Below are 21,585 nucleotides of genomic sequence, written 5' to 3' on the forward strand. Positions count from 1 at the left end.
TAGCATCTGTAAAGTCTGCGTGTTCTGCAGATGCTCTTTTCAAGAAGGCTAAGTAATGTCATTAGTCTGCTTCTAGTTTTTAAATTTAAGTTTTTAAAAAATTGAAGCTTTTTCTCTTTAATGCTGCAAAACTGCATAGTTTGGATGCTGAAATTAGTCAATAAATCAAATTATAGACAGCTTTTTGCCTAGTGCAGGATACACAGTGGTTCAGTTTAAGATTTCAGCTTATTTTTAACCTATCCTGGAACTTACATTTATTTAAAAATTGATACATACCAGTGAAGGTTTAAGAATATTTTTTTAGTCATGTGCCATGTGTGTTAATAATAACTGCAACTTATTTCATTACGAATCAAATTAATTGTGATAAACAAATATAGAAAAGAGCTTTTGCTTCTGATACTGGAGTAGCATCTTTAATGAGAATTTTTTAAGCACTGTATCTTTTTCAGAAATGTTACTTGTGTTTGGTTTTTTTCCTTTAAAGCCACAGAAGAAAGAGGATCAGCAATCAGAAGCTAAAGCAAGTCCAAAAAAGTCATCAGAACCCACTATTGACCTTTTAGGACTTGGTAAGCAACACATAATTACCTGTTTTTCAGTCAAACACAGATACATCATTTTATATTTTAATAGATACACGTGTATTTTCTCTGTGTTTACTGATCATTAGATGAATTTGAAAACCATAAGATTTAGCCTATGCATTTGAAACTGTAAAGGAAAATGCCATAGGGAGCTGGGTATATCAATACTTGTGTTTTCCTTAGGAGAGTAATGAGCTCCTGTGGGAAGGGGAAGTTATCAAAGTGATCTTCAAAGGGCTTGTAGGTTGTGGTATTTCAATGTGTATGGTACAAGTGTACTTTTTAGTGAGAATGCTGAGGTCATCTGAATTGCATATCTATAAAATACCTTATATAATAAAATTCCTGTATTAGTTAAAAGAACAGGAAACTGCAGCTGACTAACGTCTTGCAAAACTTTATACACTGGGCATTTCAGTGTTGAGTACTCACTGTGACCATCATTCATTTTTAACTGATATAAATTTTATTTTCTGACTGGCAGGAAACTGTGTATTTGTCTTGTAAATAAACCAGTTTGGAGCTGAATCATTTAATTGGCACTATCTGACTCTACTGTTGTGGTTTTATGCTTTTTCTCTGCTTTTTGAAGCCCATATTCATAAAATCTGTCTTTCATTTATCTAGAGTTACTGTAAGTGTGTTTTTCCATTGGATAGAATCTTAAAATGGAACTGGAAGAATGAAATATTACAATAAATATTTTCGTTTCCTTTTATTGTTCAGTGTAAGGAAAATTTTCTAAGAGTTGTGAGTGGATATTAATAGTATCCAATTTACATCAATATAATGGTTATTCTTAAATTTCTACATAGTTTTACAATGTATTGGAGGAGGCTGATAAGTCTTTAAAATGCAATTATTCTTAAAACTTGACTTTGTAGAAAAATGGTTTTGAATTTTTGTTTTTAAGGTATGAATAATGTTGCAACTAAACAATAAACATCATCTGTTTTAGAATTCACACTGTAATTCAAAATGCCTGTTATTGTCCCTCTGAACGAAGAGTAGCTCTAAAATACTATTTTTAGACTGGTTATGTATGTGTTGTGGTCCATATTTCCTTCCAAGTAATCTGCTGCTGTAGGCAAGCAAATCTTAATTAACACAGTAGAAGTTAGATTATGGATGTAGAATGAACCTATTTAAAAAAAAAAAGAAAAGTAATTTAGACTTTATTTTCCTTTACCAGACCAACAACCTAATTAAGAACTAAAATTTAATCAGTATGTGGTTTTGAGATTGCTAGGCTTATGTATCCTTTTAGTCATGATTTGAAAAGAATCTTGGTAGCACTGTTTTGTGACATGATAATGAACTTGAATTACATAGGCTAACTTGAGATGTGATATGCAACAGAAAGATTATTCTAAAGGGTGTTCAACAGCTGTGCTTCTTCAGTGAGATTTACAAAGGGCAAAGTTTATAATTTGTATGTTAAAACTCCATAATTTTAGAGGAGGCAGTGTTTAAAGATCTTTTAAATAACAAATTGAAAGGCAGTGTAATAACCGAGGAGCACTTGGAATCCACCAAGCTGCAAATGAAGTATGTGTTGATGAGACCAAACCTGTGTATTTCATTTGGAGAGTTGTCTTTTAATTAATGCCTGCAGTAGACTACTTCAGATTGTACTAAAAGAAAGATCACTTCAACATAATGTATCACAGAACTATAGAATAGCCCAGGTTGGAAGGAACCTCAAAAGATCGTCTGGCCCAATCTGTGGGAAGGAGAGCCTAGATGGGGTTACCTAGCATCATGTCTGACCGCATCTTGGAAACCTCCAGTGATGGGGACTCTTCCACATCCGTTGGGAGGTTATTGCAGTGATTAATCTCACTGAAAAAATTTCTTTCGTATGTTGAGATGAAACCTCTTCTGATGCAACTTGTACCTGTTGCCCCTTGTCCTCTTTGTGTGGCTCCTTGTGAAGACAGAGCCTCTGTCCTCTTGGTAGCTGCCCTTTAAGTACTGGAATACTGTGGTGAGATCCCCCCTGAGCCTTCTCTTGTCCAGGGAGAAAAGACCTAACTCCTTCTTTCCTCCTCATAGGGCAGGTTCTCAAGCCCTTTGACCATCTTTGTTGCCTTTCTTTGGACTCTCTCCAGTCTGTCCACGTCTTTCTTGAATTGTGGGGAGCAGAACTGGGCACAGACTCCAGGTGCGGCCTGACAAGCACTGAGTAGAGTGGGATGATCTCATCTCTCTCTCACCTAGCAATGTCCCTGCAGATGCAGCCCAGAATCCCATTTGCCTTTGCTGCAGTGACGCACTGCTGATTAAAATGTTTGATATGTCATCTCAAACAAAGGAAAAATGGATATGATTGCATAGCTCGTTCTTCTTACTGAGTGGACATGTTTCTAATGAGAATTCGTTCTCTTAGGTCTTCATTTCTGCAAATGAGGAACAGTAGTAGCTTTTACTAGCGCAGATCAGAATTGCATGTAATAACAGATTAAGTAATTTTAATGGATCGCAATTCACGCTAGAATAATTTTGGCATTCAGAGCAGCCCAGCCTCTTGCGAAGTATTTTCTTGAGTAAGCCTCAGCGCTAGCTTTCAGTATGAGGTTAACCTTTGGGTCACTGCACTTTTTGTCTCAGTTGGGTTTTTAATAGTGACCTCATCAGAAGGTAAACATTCTGTGATATCGGATTTACCCAGTGGCAATTGTAGCTAGACAAGATCATTTTCTAAAAAGAAATTGGTTTTTATTTTTATTTACAAAATGCAAAATTCTCAAGATAATATGCCTAGGCAAATTTTATCTCTAAATCTTGTAATAGTAGAGGAGGCATAATATCCTCAATGACTACATTCATGTTTGTGTTTCTTCTGAGCCTTTTTAAATAAATTCATGTGTTTCCCTTGAGTTCCTGTTCAGGGGGTTTCTTATTGAGATACTGTTTGGATATTCACTTTTTCATGATCTTAGTACATAAACATTTGTGGCTTTTGGCCTTTTGATTTAGAATAGGCTTTAGTTCAATAGTCCACACACAGAAAGGCAAGGAAATGGACGTGTGCAAGCTAAATATTCTCCACAAGCAATAGTGTTAGTGTTCTTACTGTGCAATCCCAAATTCCTTCCCTCTCTTCCTAAGCCGTGATAAATCACAGTCTATTTCTGTAGGCTAAAACTGAAGCTCTGTTTTTAATGATCTCTACAATTAGTTTGTTCTTGTCCAGAGTGAAAGAGTGCCCTGTTGAAACTGTAGGGACTTGAAAGTGATGCTAAATCAATAATATGAGATTTTGTAATGTTAATTTTTAATAGGAGAATTATAGGAAACATTTTGCAGTTTGAAAGTCGCAGTGTGTAAATCATAGTTCTTCAGCACTTAAGTCATTTGCGGTGCTGTATTTTCATCTCTCTGATGTTAACCTTGAGCTCTCCGCTCCTTTCTGAGGTTTTATCTTACAAGGTAGATATCTCCACTTATGCCTGACTACTGTAAATACAGCTTTTAAGTGATTTCTATGTACAATAGTGGGTATATTTTCTTGGAATCATTCTGTTTGTCAAGATATGTCACTTAGAAATTATTTCAACATACAGAAAAAAATTGAAAAATTCAGATTTTTAAACTATGCTACCTTACAGAATGATCAGAAAGAAGGAAGGTGCCTTTTATTTGTTCTGTATCGTTTACCATGCCCATCATTTAGATGTGCCCTTCATAAAAGACAATTGCACATTCTCAAATAACCATTGTAATACGCTACGATGAATAACCAGAAGAGCTATTTATATGTTATTAATATTAACTGAATGTGTGGGGAGTTCTGTCATGGTTGGAGGTGAGGTATGACATGCTAAAAGCTGTGTATCTACTTGTGTCGGGGGAAATATTCTCTAAAGGAGTTCTGTGAAGTTTGAGGAGCTTAATCCTGGTATGAAGTGTAGCTGAATGTTGCATAACTGAGAAATGTACTTCTGTCAGTACTGTTTGGTAAGTACCAAAGCAGCATGGTTGGTCTTAAGTTGTAAAGCTGCATTAAGAAATAATAAAGATACATTTATAGGACACAAGTATCATATATGCATATATAGACCATGGTCTTACGCAGTAGTTTGGGTTGGAAGGGACCTTTAAAGGTCATCTAGTCCAACCCCCCTGCAAAGAGCAGGGACGTCTCCAACCAGATCAGTTTGCTCAGAGCCTCGTCCAACCTGGCCTTGAATGTTTCCAGGGATGGGGAATCTACCACCTCTCTGGGCAACCTGTTCCAGTGTTCTGCCACCCTCATTGTAAACAATTTTTTCCTTATATCCAGTCTAAATCTACCTCCCTCTAATGTAAAACCATTACCTCTTGTGCTATCACAACAGGCCCTGCTAAAGAGTGTGTCTCCATCTTTATGAGCCCCCTTTAGGTACTGGAAGAAGCTATAAGGTCTCCCGGGAGCCTTCTCCAGGCTGAACAGCCCCAACTCTCTCAGCCTGACCTCAGGGAGAGGTGCTCCAGCTCTCTTATCGTCTTCCTGGCCTTCCTCTGGACTTGCTGCAACTCGTCCATCTCCAACCCATGTTGGGGGCTTCAGAGCTGGACGCAGTACTCCAGGTGGGGTCTCACCAGAGCAGAGGGGAAGAATCACCTCCCTTGACCTGCTGGCCATGTTTCTTTTGATGCAGCCCAGGATGTGGTTGACTTTCTGGGCTGCGAGCACGCATTGCCAGCTCATGCCCAATTTTTCATCCACCAGTACCCCCACATCCTTCTCTTTGGGGTTGCTGTCAACCCTTCATCCCCCAGCCTGTATTGATACCAGAGGTTGCCTCAACCCCTGTGCAGGACCTTGCGCTTGACCTTGTTGAATCTCCTGAGGTTTGCATGGCCCCACTTCCTGAGCTTGTAAACATGTTAACGTGTATAGTATTGCTGCTGTTAAGATTCTGCTTAGGTAAGCAATATATCTACCCAAAATGAAAAAATTTACAACCACTTGAGGCATACAGCGTTTTTAGCTTTCTGACTTTCTGCATTTTATTTAAGAAGTATTATATAGAAATTACCTCCTTATGAATGCTTTTTCACTTCTGCAAAATTTTTGGCAGTAAATAAAATTTTACTAATGCAGTAAATAATTACCTCTATTGCAAGTCTTGGTGTGGCTGTCATAAGTGATTGTATATATAAGAATACATGGCAGCTTAGTAACAGAGTCCTTGTAAGTAGTTTTCCCTGTTCAAAATGGGTTTCAGAGGCGTAATGCAAAGTTTAAGAGCAGATCTTCTTTCTTGCTCTTTCCTTTTTTTTGCTGTCCTTTTGAAGCTCTCCTGCTGGTTATTCTCACTGTTGGTACAGATAAATATACAAAGTATTAATGATGAATTTGAAAGCTTTTGTAACAAAAGGGAGAATTGGAAATTGTCATCTCAGGCATTAATAAAATATGTACAGAAAAACACTGTAAAGGTAAACTTTATTGGAACCCTTCACTTAATAAATATATCCTGGTAAATAGCTTTTGTTTCTACTATCAAATATAAACAAGACTTCCTAATCTGAAATCAGAAGCAGCATCTACTGTTGCACAGTATGGCAGACAGCAGTTGGATATTATCTGTGATATTGTCATAAATTGTAAGAAGAGAAGTTTTGGGACCACAGCTAGGAGCAACAAAGAAGAGCAGCATCTACTGACTTTCCACATTACCTTCTCTGACCGAGTGTGGAAGCTCTGTCTCGCTTGCGCTCTCATTGCAATGACTTCTGCCGCGTGTAGTACTTCATTCCTAGCTGTGGATGCATCCTCCAGAAAAGTGATGGAAGTACTGTTGATCTAGAGTTAGTTGTTTCAAAGTAATTATGTGAAGTTTGAAGCTATACATTTCTCAAGATATTCAGGCAGGCACGTGTAACTTAATCTGGTTTTTACCTGTTCCCTGGAAAGACTACAGCTGAGTTTCCTTCTGTCAAATACATGCCACCTCATCTAATCGGTTTTTGATGGTAGGCAGCATGAGTTGAATGAGAAGTAACATACTTAGAATAATTTAGAACTCGAAACTCCACTGGAGTGTCTTTCTTATACAAGATAAATATTTTAAAATGAGGAGGGAAAGCAGGAAGTGCTGCCTTATCCATGACCTGGTGTGTGGAAGTTGAGGATATCCATGATCTCTGTATAAGAAGTGTGAACTGTTACGTTGAAATACAAGTCTGTGTATGCCTGTATGCATATATATATATTTAAAAGAAGACACAAATATTGCCACAAGTAATAAACTTGTGAAAACACCCTTTCTTTTATATTCTGAAATTTAGTTCTTTATGCAATCTTTTAGTTTCTTGGGGGGAAGGTGTTTTCAGAGCTGCTTTTTAATAGATATAAATATTCCAGTTATTACATTTTTTCGAAATCAGTAAGGATCATCTGTTAATGCTATACATACAGGCTTAAAACTGTGTTGTAAACAGTAGTTCAAAATATTTGGTTTCTGCACTGATACAGACAGGGAAATATTTATTTTTAGTGTAAAATTCAGTAAGAAATTAAAGGTATGTACATTACCAAATAGCACTCTTGCAGAAGTGATCTCGCAAAAACCTGGGTTTTCATAGTATTAATTTATAAGCAGCATATTAAATACTTGAAAGATACTATGTTCCTGCAAATAGGTTCTCTTGTGAATGTTCTAAATATGTTAAAAGCTTGTTTTAGTAAATTATTACATTTAAATTTTCAGTCTTATATGTTAAACTTTTTTTTTACATTCAGGAAAACTGAACCACTTTGGAATATGACAAGAGAGATTTTTTTTAATACATATGCCTCACTGAGAAAATGAGAACATTAAATTATTAATTCTAGACAGCCTTTTTGCATGAAAATGAGGCACTGTTCATTCCTAAATTTATCTGAAACAGGGAACCTTTGGGGAGATGTTTCTGAAACTCCCTATCTGCAGAATGACCTCAAAAGAAGCTTGTTACTTAACTTGTCAGCGTATTTATTGACACGCACCTTAAAGCACTGGTGTGGATGGAATGGTGGAGCAGACTATCCAGCTGGTCTTTTTGCTGTCCACTGACTTCCATTAATCAGAATGGAAATAAGGAAAGGAGGAGACCATCCTCGCTAAGATATAAGTAGGTTTGTTGTAATCATAGATGAGTGTATAACTTTGCTTTTCAGAGTTGTTGAAACAGCAGTCCTCCTAGCAAAGTCAAACGATGACATAGCCACCTCAGCCAATTTTATTGCTAGTTCACTCCTATGGTCATTGTTCAAGCCACTCGCTATTTGCTCAGTGTAGAAGAGCTAACATTGCCAGGCCATTCCCACGACCGTTTTGCCTTTGTGGAGTTGTCGGGTCTTTCATAGTTCTTGCAGGCAGTGTAGTTATCCTCACAAACTTTGCACAATTTGCGCAATAAATACAATTACTGGGGTTCACTTCCTTGCAAATGACACTTATTTTGGCTTTTTCATCCCTACCTTCAAGGTATTTTGGTCCTTGTAATTGAGTCTGCTTGCCATTGCTAGCATGGACAATTTGGTCTCAGTTTCCCATCGACATAAAGTGGATTTCAGAATTAGCAAATACCAAGCTATTACTGTTCACATTTGATACTAAATCAGAGTATAAAATAATCTGTGTATCTGAAGTAGTCACAAAACCAAGCATAGAGCTCCCAAAGAATTGCAAACCAGCACCCTTCCACTTGGTTGTTTCATAATTCCCTATATGAAAAAGGTGCAGTAAGTGCTTTAAAAATATGTTGGGGATTTTACATATACTGAAATCAGTTCAAAGTTGTGGTTTCTATAGCAGCTATGGCTGTTGCCTCATTGCATGTACGTATTGAGGCACAGAGGTTAGCATCTCTACAGTAAGACAGAATGCGGATATGCATGGATGGTGGTAGCTTCTGATGTATTCCATGTTGTTGGATTTTGATATTCATTACTTTTGTATCAAGTTTTCACATATACAATAGTAACAGTCTTTCTCTTGAAAATAAATACATTCATACAAGGCAGCCAAAGTAGGGCCACCTTCCGTCATAGTTTGATGGCAGACAGAAATGAGAAGGCATCTCCGAGTGGTGATCTTCTGAAGGAATAGTTTCAGGATGCAGTGCCTTCTCATATGAGTTAACAGCCACAAATCTTGTCAAGCCTTGTCTGATAGTCTCCTTGATTAAGTGATTTCCAGGCTGGTGAAGTGACTGGTGCTACTTGAACAGCTTGTGCTATTTTGTTCCAACTTGTCAACATCCCGGCCTGCTGGGAAGGGTATTCTCCAGCTGCCAGAACTGCAGTGAGTTTGTGTGTGACAGAACAAAGTAATGAAAAATTATAATATTCTACATGCAGGGTGATGGATCTTGCTATGGTCTGCCAGTTATTTGTTCTTAAAAAGGTAGAGGAGAGCAAAAGGAGATCTTCTTCCTAAGTAATAAACTTCTATTACATCTTTTGGGAAAGAATGTTGCAATTATGCGAGAGATGGAATTGTATTATTTTAAATAAGTGTTGGAAGCTTCATATGATTTTATTCTAATTAAATATTGCATCTCCACTGTGCTGTTTACTGATCAGACCGCTTCTCTATCCTTATTTGAGTTCTAGAAGCTGTGCCTAAACCTCACATCTGCCTGCAGCCTTACATACTTCCTCTTGGCAGTAAGGCTTGTGTTTCTTGTGTTATCACTAAACTGCTAAAGCTAATATTCCAGTAATTAACCTCTGCCCTTGAAATGGATCTTTTCACACAAGTGGATAACTGTCATAGGTGTAGGACACTGGGAAATAACTTCTTAGAGTTTAGTAAAAGGAGAGAAGTGACTGTGTACTTTAAACATATAAGAAATATTTCTTCATGTATTGATGCTTTTTAAAGTTTAAACGTGATGATCTGTATTCTGTTGTGTTTTAAATATGGAATATATTGTTATATTAGTTTATTCTGCCAGACCGGTCTGACTTTGCAGTGAGTATTGGATATGTTGAAACTTAGCTTTTTGTTTTGCCTTAAAAAAAGCTTTCTTAAATTTGCTGTTAACGCTATGCAGTCATCATAGGGTTCAGCAGACTCTATAGTCACTTCTGGATTTGTCAAGCTCTGTGTACTGGCAACCATTTGTGAGGTGCTTAGGAATAAAATTTATTAGCCAATTCTTTCCACTTGTTCTTGGCCAGCTTAAAATCAAATGAGAAATAGTTGCTCTGTTCCTTAAGCATGTTTTGTGATATATTTGTCCCTACGTGTTTTAAAGCATTTTCTTGCCATTCCTCTTAAAAGCATAATTCTTTATCCCTTTTTTTTTTGTCCTGTCTGCTTTCACCTAGATCACTAAATGTATTCATGTGTTAAAGTGGTTACAAGCACCAAGGCTGTAGAAGGTTGAGAGCAAGGTTCTTACGGATGATGAGCCCAGTGTGCCTGGCAGAGGGGTTCATGTGGGGCTATCGCATAAAGTCACTGCAAAGTACTTTTGAAGAAGGGGGAAGGATGGACTTTTTTCCTAATGCAAAGTTTGATTATGCACCCTTGAGTAAATTAGCAGATCAAGAATAACTTTATGGATTCTAAAATACAGAATTTAATTCAAGAACACAGAGGAGTGTATTTTGTCTGATAGATGGCTACCAAGTTTGGGCCATCTCAGTAAAATGTCTGTTTAAGTTCTCACTGAAAATGTTGGTGTGCTTGAAAAAGGCACTTGAAAAATGAGTAATGTGTACTTATAAATTGACATGGCTGTCCTTGAGGAAGTCTTAAGAGTTTTGTTTTGGTGGTGTGTGTTTTAATTTTTTTTCTGAAGCACACTAGTATACCATCTTTTTAGGGAAAGAAGTCCTTACAAAATCTGAACAATATCACAGTCTGAAACATCTCTTATCTCAGAAATTTAATAGATCTTTGGAGGTGGAGTAGGGGGGAATGTGCAGCTTTTATTATTCTCATGCTGTTCGAAATATTAACAATTTTAACTTTACATGTGATTCCATTATCTGTTTAAGATGGTCCAGCTGAAGGATCTGTTACAAATGGAGGCACTGCTGCTGTCACAGCACTGAATGATGACCTGGATATCTTCGGTCCAATGATCTCTAATCCTTTACCAGCAGCTGCTGTACCTCCGGCTCAGGTAAAATTTATCTAGTTATATATGTGCATAAGTATGTGCATGCACGTGCTTATTTTCCTTGAGAGAATTGTTCATTCACACAGAAGGAACATGTACTTCTCAACACTCATGACTGGAGACTCTTTAGCTGTAATAGCTGTATTTTTCTCACCTCTTGAAGCTTCCATGCTGTTTGGATATAGAATTAGGAGAGAGTGTGGTCTTCACTTCTGATTCCCCCATGTTATTCGGCTAAATTGGGTTCTGTCTTACACTGGTGATGGTAGTCATGTTTTCTTGTAATTTATATTCTTTTGTCTTGTTCTTTTTTTAATAGATATTGCTGAATATATTTTTACTTGATGTTCGCAGGTTACTGGCCTTTAATCATATTTTTTAAGAACCTCTTCTTGCTTTGTGATGCTGATATTTAGGAAAGGCTACAGCAGATGCTTCTGTCTTAGACCTGCTAAAAGTTTGGGATCTCAAGCTTCATACTCAAAATCAGGAATGGATGTCATGATAAACTAATATTGCTTCCTGGGCTGATCTGTCTTTTGTCTTATCTCATCTTGGAACTTGGATGTCTGACTTTCCTCAAGGAAAGGTAGCATTACCCCTGCACCTGGCCTGCTCCCTCTCTTATAGCCGTGGTAGTTCGGAAGACACCACATTGCCATGTTTGTTGTAGCTGAGAAAGGCAGCTTTCGAAAGCACAAAGAAAATGCTTAAAGCTGCAGTTCCTTCAAAGTAGCTTTCAGCCTCAAAGAACGAGGTGTTGGTGCTGAACATGGCTGGTGGAGATGGGGAGGCCTCCTTACCCAGACTGGCTTCTGAGAAGGGAGGCTCTGGAGAAGTACTCAGCTGACCTCCCAGTCTGTGGGGCCCTTTTAAGGTAATTTAGAGGCTTTTTTTTTTTTTTCCAGCAGGCTTTCTGTCTCACTCAGCTGAAGCAGGAAGAACTGTATGTATTATTGAATTTAAGATTTTGAGACCTGTGATCCGTACTTGTTTCCCCTTATCCAGTAGTTTTCATAATATATAAAGTGGAAGGGATGATGATGCAAAGTAGTTCTAGTTGAACTAACATATCGTAATTTTCTTTACAAATGTTCTGTTGATCATTGTGGTCACCTCAAAGCATATCCATGTTTTTCAGCAGATTTTATTGTAATTTTTATTCTTTATCCTTTATTCTCCCTTCTGCTACTTTGTTGCTGAGGGCAGACTTTGTGCAACATACTAAGTAGCATTTTAGAGACTGAAACTACATTTCTTTTTAAGCATAAAACTACAGATGAAGCAAGCTTCCCACCATGCCTTAAGCCATCTGTAAATGTTGAGGGAAATGAGCTGTATACATGTATACAGGTTTGGATGTGTTAGCTAAAATTGCAAAGGAAAGTGTTAGTATAGATTTTCTTGGCTCTTGTGGAAGTCTCTGTTCAAAATACCACAAAGAACAGTATCTGAGTGCTTGTATCACAGTATCTTGTCTGCTGTTGTACTGCCTTGTGTCAAAATTGATCTAGGTGAACTTTTGTGTAGAGCTAGATGTGAAAAGGAGTAGCTCATTTCCAGCTTCATTGAGTTTTTTAATGTATCCATTTTGGGTGTAGATTGAGTAAATTCAAATCTAGAATCACAAAATTTCCACTTGACCCCAAAGTATGGGCCAGTAGTAGTAACACACATAATGGATATGGTTGAACTCTGGTTTTCCTGCTTTCTTGCCTTTCTGAAACTGGAAGTGACTTCTTCTGTATGTAGTTACTCTGTGCTCAGGAGAAAAGATTTATTAATGTTGATTAATCAGTCTTCTCGGAGACCTTTCAGAATTTCAACCTTCTCTTATTTCTATTCCACGAACAAGTATCGTGACCTGCTGGTTAAACAAGTGATTTAGGTGTAGAATACAGGAAGGCTAAATATTTAAGAGTGAGAAAAAGAAAAGTGAAGGGTGATTCCCTTGGTGGTGATGGTGGTGGGTTAAATAATGGAGTGGCTGCTAAAGCATATTGAATTATATGTATTAGCAATTAAAGAACATAGATCATTTAAAGTGCATTTCTATGATAAAGATTTGGTCTCTCACTGTGAGAAATGTTTTGAAATGTAGTTTATCTTTTATTGTGGTAGTTTCTAGATCAAGTATGGCACTTACTAAATGGATTAAAAAGTAGTAGAAATTGTAATGTTATTCTCAATATCTGGTAAGTATCACCTTGTTTGTATACTAGAAAGCATGAATATATTTACTTGCTGTTCACAAACCAGTCCAGATTTTTAGTGACGTTTTGCTTTTTTCAGAGTGCTGTAATCAAGAGCAGCAAATACAACTTTTAACAAACACATGGTCCTAATGGCATCTTGCAAGATTTAATTCTTGTTTAACTTCCATTGTTAATCAGTAATCTTAAAGAAAATGTAACACAATCAGATAATTTCCCCAAATAAGAGACAGCGACCTGGGTAAGTAGCAAAGGATAGGTTTCTGATGTTGATTAAATTGATTGTTTGGTAAACTGGGGCAAAGGGAATATTCTGTTTAGCTTTAGGATTAACAAGGCCTTGGAGGCCTTGCATTTCAGGATGGTGTGGTGCCTAATTTGAGAATTGATGCTGGACAGGAGTTGAGGATGCCTCTCATTTGGCAATGGTATCAATATTTTGTGAGATCTTTCACCTTGTAATGTGGATAAAAGCTGCATGGAATTCAGCTGGAGACTGGAAAGGGTACTTCATAATGAGAGTTTTTAAGGACTCTGTTTATTGAGGTTGAAAAAAAGGTATGATTATGTTGTGTAATTCAGTGAGACTGCAAATGGGAAAGTGGGCTTAAACTAGAGCTCAGTCCAGCTGTTGAGTAACCCTAACATTCATAGAATCATACAATGGTTTGGGTTGGAAGGGACCTTCAAAAGTCATCTAGTCCAACCCCCCTGCAAGGAGCAGGGACATCTCCAACCAGATCAGGTTGCTCAGAGCCCTGTCCAACTTGGCCTTGAATGTTTCCAGGGATGGGGCATCCACCACCTCCCTGGGCAACCTGTTCCAGTGTTCCACCACCCTAATTTTTTTCCTTAAGTCCAGTCTGAATCTGCCGTCCCTCTATTTTAAAACCATTACCCCTTGTCCTATCACAACAGACCCTGCTGAAGAGTTTCTCCTCGTCTTTCTCATGGGGTCCCTTGAGGTACTGGAAGGCCCCTGTAAGGTCTCCCTGGAGCCTGCTCTTCTCCAGGCTGAACAGCCCCAACTCTCTCAGCCTGTCCTGTGTTTGGAATTGGAAAATTTAGAATAGAAATCCATGGACAATTCTTAAGTTGAGATGAGTAGCACTTGTTTGAGTATCTATTAACAGAATCCATTGAAACAAAAAATTGAAGTAGAGGAAGGGATCGAATGTGGAATAGTGTGGCTTGCTTTCTCACTCAGAGGTATTTAGCGTTATGTTCTTGGATACCACAGCAGGATTTGTGGACATCAAAAGGGAAGGGAATTTAATGCTGCTTCTCAAACTGATTTGTAGGAGCAATGGATGACTGTTGATTTTTCGTAAGTTTGCTTTTCTTTTAGAGCTTAACCTGAAAGGCAGCATTTAGTACTAAATGCACATGTTTTTATGGCACCGTGGAGCACAAAAATGTCTGTTTGAATGTTTTATTATGAGACTAAAACAATACGATGCTTGCAAACCTTAAGATTGATGACCATTAACATAGCCAAGATGTGATTTTCAAATGAAAACAAAAACATTTGTTTTTCGTTCTTCAAATGTGACTTGAGCATTCAGTATGATATGCACTTCTACTCTGCTTTCAGATATGTGTCTTTATTACGGTTCTGAAACTCACTTAAAATATGTCTTCCTACTATTCTGTATAGCTGGATGCTAATAAAAACTTTAATTTGTAAAGGATTGGTAAAGAAAAAAGTGTAAATGAGTAACTTTTTCCCTAGAGTTTTGCCTATTAGCAAACACAAGGGGGTTTAAGAAAAGTGAACTTAACCAGCTCCTACTGTAAAGCTAAATAAATTTGTGCAGTATTCATGGACGGACAAAATGTAATTTTTTCTTTCCTTTTTTTTTTTTTTTAACCCTTTTTCATACGAAGTGAGCGTAGCTGAATTTTAGCTGTTAGAACAAAGGGTTTTTTTATTGCCAAACACTGTATAGGAACTGAACAAAGGTCAATCATTCTTAACTATACTTAAAAGAGTTTCCTAAATTGTTTTAGTTAGGTTTCAATTTCAGACTTTTTATAAGTATGTCTTCCAGCAAAAGTGTGATCTTCATTCTTCACTGAAACTTGTAAGGAGAGGGAGAAGGGGAGAACTGTGAGGTATTAACTTTGAAAGTATTCATTCACAGTTCAAGAGCAGGCATCATACTGCAAAACCAGAGTGGACCAGCTGGACACAGTTTAGAGGAAAGGAAAAATAATTTGAAGTTCTAGAGAAGGGTAATCTGAAGAAAGATTTAGAGATGAGGCTGCAGGGGATATAAATGTCTTTAAGCTGAAAAAAAGTTTATGGCAAAGAAAAGGATACATTGCTGTGAGTACTGGCATACAGCAAGAAATAAATTTCAATTTTTAATCATATTGTAGGGATAATTATGTTATTGTATAATTAATTAGGGATAATTATGTTCTTTATTACAGTCATAGAATCTTCATCTGACTTTTTCAGGTATAGCTGATAATTCCTTACGGTAAGAGAACAGATTAAGTTTCTTAGTGTTTTTCTTTCATTGTGTGAACTGAATATAGTTGAGTGCTCTTGTTTCCTCATCAGTTATTACCAGGAAATAATAGTTGATGTTTTTTTAGTTGTAACTGTCTAGATGCCTAAAACCAAAATATGCAAAATCAAAAGGAGGAGTTGAAATAACATGCAAGTCCATTGACACTGCAAAGATAAAAAGGTTAAGAATTGTATGCAGAATTTAAGGCCTTTATAGTGTACTGCCTTACTTGCTTACCTAAGAATAATGATGTGCTAGGCTGTATTTCTCCTGCTTCCCTGGGAATGGAGGTAGCTTTCCAGTCAAGAAGGAGAAATTGAGAATGTTGTGTGGCCATTACTTACCACCCTATAAATGAGAAACAGCAGAGGCCTGGATTTTCTACATCCTATCGCTGCTTGCCTACGAGATACCAGCCAGTGCCAGAGACCGGCAGGTAGCAGGAAAGTGCATGTGTACCGTTTTGTCTTCTGCAGTCCTTCTTTCTACTGCACGTGTCCCACATCTACTTCCATCTTTCATTTCCACTGCTGCCACCTCTCTTGGTGTTGGAGCAGCTGTCCCTGCCAGGGCAGAGGCTTCGACCCAGGCGGAGTTTCGGACGGTGGATGCAGCCTTGCAAGTCACAGGCTGCAGGGAGTGCCTGGAGCCTCTTCATGAGGCTCCGAGAGATGGTCATCTTTACTGCAGGAGATGTGTTGTTCAAGTGCTGTGTCACCAGGAGAAGGAGTTATGGCAGGGAGTGAGCAGGCTGTGTGGTATCAGAGAGGATGAGAGACAGACAGGATCTTCTCAGAGACAGAACAGCTTCAAGAGCCCTGGATCCCAACTGCAGTGGAGACATAGGCAGAGTCTTCTCCTGGCAGAGCAGTAAGTGCAAACTCTGGGGAAGGTGAAGAGTGGAAGCTGGTGACTTCTGGCACAGAAAGTGACTCCAGCTCCACCTGAAGACTTGCAGCTACAGAACTGGTTCACTGCCCTCAAACCTGAAGAGGTGATTTCAAGTGAAGCATCTGAGGCAACTGATGCTGAGCCATGCAAGGCCACCAGGGATGAAGTGGTGAGCGATGGTAGCAGGCAGCTCGCTGCTGTGAGGGACAGAGGCACCTGTCTGCTGACTTGACCTGTTGTCTAGAGAAGTGTGCTGCCTGCCAAGGGCTTGGATCTGGGATGTTGTGAAGGGAGTGCTGAAGCTTGTCCAGCCCTCTAGTACTCCTTGCTGTTCTTCCGTGTGGGCACTGCCAGGGGCAGCCTTGAGGGAAGAGTTGACTACAGAGCTCTGGGGTGATAGTGAGCAGTATAGGGCCCAGGTCATGTGCTCCTCACTCATGCCAGTGAAGGGAAACAGTGCAAGGAGGAGAGCACTGATACTGCGCGCCAACAACTGATTGCGGAGCTGATGATGGCAAGGGGGTTTTAGTTTCTCTGGCTGTGGGACCCTGTTTGAGGATCAGCATCTGCTTGGGAGAAATGGGATCCACCTCGCTAAGTGGGGCAACGGTATCTTTGCCAGCAGGATGACTCACCTGGTAAGGAGGGCTTTAAAGTAGGGGCAGCGTGGAAGTTACCAGCAGCCCTGTGAGGGAGTAGTGGACAAGGCTGGCAAGCAAAGGGCCTGCAGTGATACAAAAGAAAGGGAACACAAAAATCAAAGAAACAGGTTTTAACTGCTGTCACCTCAAGCATTTGCATGTAAGCAAGGGAGTGCCTAGGAGGCATCATTATGGATAAAGCCACCAGACTGACCTCTCTGGGGAAATCTGCATGCTGGTCTAACTGTACAGGCGCACTGAAGTGTCTGTACGCTAATGCATGCGACATGGGGAGTCAACATCAGAAACTGGAGTCAGAAACCCAAGTGATAGTGGAGCCGATGAGGAAGGGATGTGCTCCTGGACCTCATGCTCACAGACAAAGGGCTCATTGGGGATGTGAAAGTTAAAGACAGCCTTGGCTGCAGCGACCATGAGATGGTGGAGTTGAGGATCCTGAGAGGAGGGAGAAAAGGCAAAAAGCAAGATTGCAAGCCTGGACTTCAGGAGAGCAGAATTTGGCCACTTCAGGGATCTGCTTGAAAGTGTCCCTTATGATAAGGTCCTGGAGGAAGAGGGGCCCAAGAAAGCTGGTTGATATTAAAGGATCACCACTCTGATCATGGCCCTGACAGGATACACCCATGAGTGCAAATGGAGCTGACTGATCTTTATGAGGCCACTCTTGATAATCTTTGAATGATTGTGATGACTGGGAGAGGTGCTTGAGCATTGGAGGAAAGCAAATGTCACTCCTGTCTTCCAGAAGGAGGACCCAGGGAGCTGCAGGCCAGTGAGCCTCCCCTCCATCCCTGGGATGCTGTGTCTAGTTCTGGGCTCCCCAGTAGAAGAGAGACATGGACATGCTGGAGAGAGTCCAGCAAAGGGCCACTGAGATGATGAGGGGACTGAAGCATCTCTCCTATGAGGAGAGGCTGAGAGCTGGACTGTTCTGCCTGGAGGCTCAGGAGGATCTCATCAATCTATATCAATACCTGAAGGGCAGGTGCAAAGAGGACAGAGTCAGGCTCTATCCAGTGGTGCCCAGGGACAGGACCAGAGGCGATGAACAAAAGCCTTCTGAGCTGCTGCGGCTGTCAGACCAACTGAAAATACTGAGGATGTCATGATCTTTATCTGCTGGTTTGCAGTCTTGGAGAGATTAAAAGCGACAATGAAAATACTTATTTTTAGTCTCATGCATTAATCTAAACTTCTTGTCAGCTATGTGCTGTTTGTGTAGTCAGCTGGGAAGTGTAAAGTGATGGATTCAGCTACCATATTTGTGGTCCTGACACATCTAACCAATATTTCACAGTGAAAATTTTCTTTGGTTAAGTATTGATTTCTACAGGTAATAATACATAAGCTATCAATAACAAAAATTATTTATGTTTAAACATGAAGCATATTTGAGATGACTTCCAGTAGTTCTGAAAAATTCTGTTACGCTGTCATCATGAAACTGCTCAGCAGTCTATTCGCTGACTGCCTGACGAGCGTTTGGTTTTGGTATAATGACTGTTTGAGAGCACGACGTGTAGCCTTCCTTAAAGGCAAACTATTATACGTATGCCAGGCGTGTTTTTACAGAGGTGTTGGATAGCGTGAGAACGTCAGATGTGTGAAAATCATGTCAATGTTTGTTTTCACTCGAATGCCACCTGCTGTTTTCTTGCCATGTATTTTGCATTACCTTCCATTTATTGAGCTGATGGACACTTCAGGGAGTGCTTGTTCCGTGCTTTGGCTCCTCTCAAGTCTTTCAAAGCCAAACTGAATGAAGAGATGTTAAATGAACGTTTCATCTCACGATGTAAACATAATAGATGATCAGTTCTCCGGGTCTCTGGCTCTCCCTTCTCTTCTCGGCACGCGTGTAGTGATTTACTTTATTTTACTAAAGCACCTACAGTAACAGCATTTCATAGATCTGGAGGCACTCCAAACTGTGGTTCATCCCAGATAAAAACAGTTTCTCTGACACTATCATTTATTTCAGAACAACAACAAAACCAGACATGTCTGCTAGAGAAAAGCAAAACCTGTCCTTACTGCAGTGCAAGCAGCAGCAAAGCCTCCTCTGTTAACTCTCTTCCACTGCTTACGTGTGCTTCTGCAGTCTGCGGAGCACGGCTGTCATACAGAGGCTGTCCGAGGCAGAGGCCATGGTAGGAGGAACGTGGCAATATGGAATAACTCAATAATGGGATTTCCTGAGTATCTGCACAGTAAAACAAATATTGCTGTTTAGGATGGGCTTTTACCTGACTGTATTATTAAATCTGACTGTGGGATTTTCAAAGACTGGTTATGCCACACTGATAAAGAAGTCTCTCAAATGGAGAGAGCTTCCTTCCTACCCATTGAAAAAAAACTTCAATTTTGCTTTGCAATGAGAAATTCTCGTCAGTAATAAGCAAGAGGCAGTAGGTTTTTTTTTAATATACACAGAAGGAAATTGCTAGTTTAAATGTACAATGGCCAGAGAAAAGTTTCACAGGAGTTGAACAATCCCTGGTCTGTTTCTGTCTGCTTTCCCTTTGTAGTGCCATCACCCTGCCTTTTGTTGCTCACTAAGGTCTAGTGACCCTGGTCCCGATCGGCTGTTGTGTAAATGCAGGTTTTCAGTTGCTAGAGAGTTCCCATTTCTTGTTCTTTTTCTTTTCCCTTTCCACAGCAGTTTTGGAGGTTTTTTCCTACCAACCATGTGAATCTGCCCTCCTTTCTCTTGATGGTTTCTGACCAATTTAGCCGGTACCAAAATTGTTTTGTAGCTATTCTTTCCCTAATTTGTAGCACTGCCTTATTCTAGAAGTTTTTAGTGCTTCAGGAGTCAGATGTGTGTTGCTGAAGTTGTATACTGAATGTTTGTAGTGTGGTGTTTGTACAAATCCAGTGTGACCATAGTGGACTTTTCAGGGCCTCCTCAGCAGCCTGCCAGCAAAACCAGGAGAAGTTTGGGGGATTATTGCTTTAAGCAAGAATAGAGGTGTGTTACCGTATCTGCGTGTGTTGTAGTGGCTTCTGTCTGATGAATTTTGGCACCCAGTGACAGTAAACAGATGGACTTGGTTGCAGATCCAGTCTGTCCACTGTGGTCATGCAAGGGGGATTTTCCTCAGTGTGGGAAAGAGTTGAAACTCGCCTGTGCTATGGGATTGGGCAGGTGGGGATCACTTAGCTTCGACTAAAGTAAGGCCGTACTTTAAGTGTGTGTTGTAATCCTGGCTTTTTTTTCAGTGTAGATGCAGCTTGCTTGCATTGAAAATTCCCACTGGTAACAGGATGAGGTGTGTATTTTCAGAAAGAGCGCAGTGTATTGCCTAGCTGCCCAAGCAAGCCCCTGTATGGAACTGTATGTGTATGAGCAGCAAAATAACAGGGCTGAAAGGCACCTGGATGTCATTTATTTACAAAACATTTTGGTGCAAGAGCAGTAAAAAAGCCTGGCAGCCTGCGTGCATTCTAGTTTTTCAGTTGCAGCCTACAGTAAGTTGTTGATAATAATGCGTTCCCAATAAGAGAAATGTGCTTAAAGAACTGTAAGCCAATTATAAACAATATATTTTTTAAATGTTCTTACTGTAAGTAGATCAACTGAAATCTTACTTTTCCCTTTTCTCAAAAAATACTGTTGATCTTAGTAGTATATTGCAAAGCACTTTATCTTTTGTTTTAGCTCTTCTTTGTCTGTTCTGCCTACGAGAGGGTTAATGAGATGTGAATTATAATCTCCTTACTGATTTCCTCATTATTTTTCATAATCTAACTACAGCTCATGATTTATGCTTCTCGCTGATGAAAAACGTAGGAGCAACAGGAATGAATACTCTGTATGTGTACACCCTGAGCTGGTCGGGGATTCAGTTTTGCATGTTTCGTAACCTCTGTCTGGTCTGGTGGTCTTTCCGTACCGTATGTATGGCTTTTGTCTTTGGTCATACCACATCTTTTAAAATCATCATTGACTTAAAAGTTAATTTCGCTAAACGAACTGTTTTTTATTTGGTTCAGGAGTGAGGCTGTGCAGTAAGTATTTAACATAACATCTTTTGCCAGTTTCATTCAGCAGTCTGTCCTGATCTCTTATTTCCCAGAGCACTTCCACAAAACCAGCAGCTGCCACCTTGTCTGCAGCATCCGGGGATCTCGATCTGTTCACTGAGCAAACAACAAAATCCGAAGAGTCGGCAAAGAAACAACTCTCCAAAGACTCCATCTTATCACTGTATGGCACAGGAACCATGCAGCAGCAAAATGCTCCAGGTAAATAGTTTTTTTAAAGGTTTCTGTGAAATCCTATTTTAAGCTTTGCCTAGAATAGTTATCTCCTACAAGTTTAAAACTAAGGTTGCTACCTATTTGCAAATGAAGATTTTTATTTTTTCCATTTGTAGAAATGGGAAAATTACTGAAATGTAATACAAAAGCTAAAGAAAAAAATAGTGTGTGATTTTAATTTATTTATAGCTGTTCAAATTATCAAGAATACAGTTTACTGAAAGACTTGTGAATGCAGCTTCTGCCTCATTCATGGCTCAGGGTCCGAGCCCCCGCTGTGCAAACAGCCGGCTGCCAGGATTGGTACAGAGCTGCCATACCTTGATTTTAGCTTTGC

The 21,585-nt window shown here is 39.4% G+C and overlaps 1 protein-coding gene across 2 annotated transcripts in view; it reads left to right on the plus strand.

The window, feature by feature from the left end:
- Positions 1-21,585, plus strand: part of SMAP1 (small ArfGAP 1) — a 103,119-nt gene that overhangs the window by 77,535 nt on the left and 3,999 nt on the right. For both annotated transcript variants that reach the window (XM_086744197.1, XM_086744196.1), the window contains 3 exons: positions 491-575; positions 10,576-10,703; positions 21,065-21,233. In XM_086744197.1, coding sequence (XP_086600323.1) covers positions 491-575; positions 10,576-10,703; positions 21,065-21,233 — 382 coding nt within the window. The remainder of the gene's footprint in view (positions 1-490; positions 576-10,575; positions 10,704-21,064; positions 21,234-21,585) is intronic.

The sequence above is a fragment of the Chlamydotis macqueenii genome, chromosome 3 (genome assembly GCF_036417535.1).
Source record: "Chlamydotis macqueenii isolate bChlMac1 chromosome 3, bChlMac1.mat, whole genome shotgun sequence".
NCBI classification, from domain to species: domain Eukaryota; kingdom Metazoa; phylum Chordata; class Aves; order Otidiformes; family Otididae; genus Chlamydotis; species Chlamydotis macqueenii.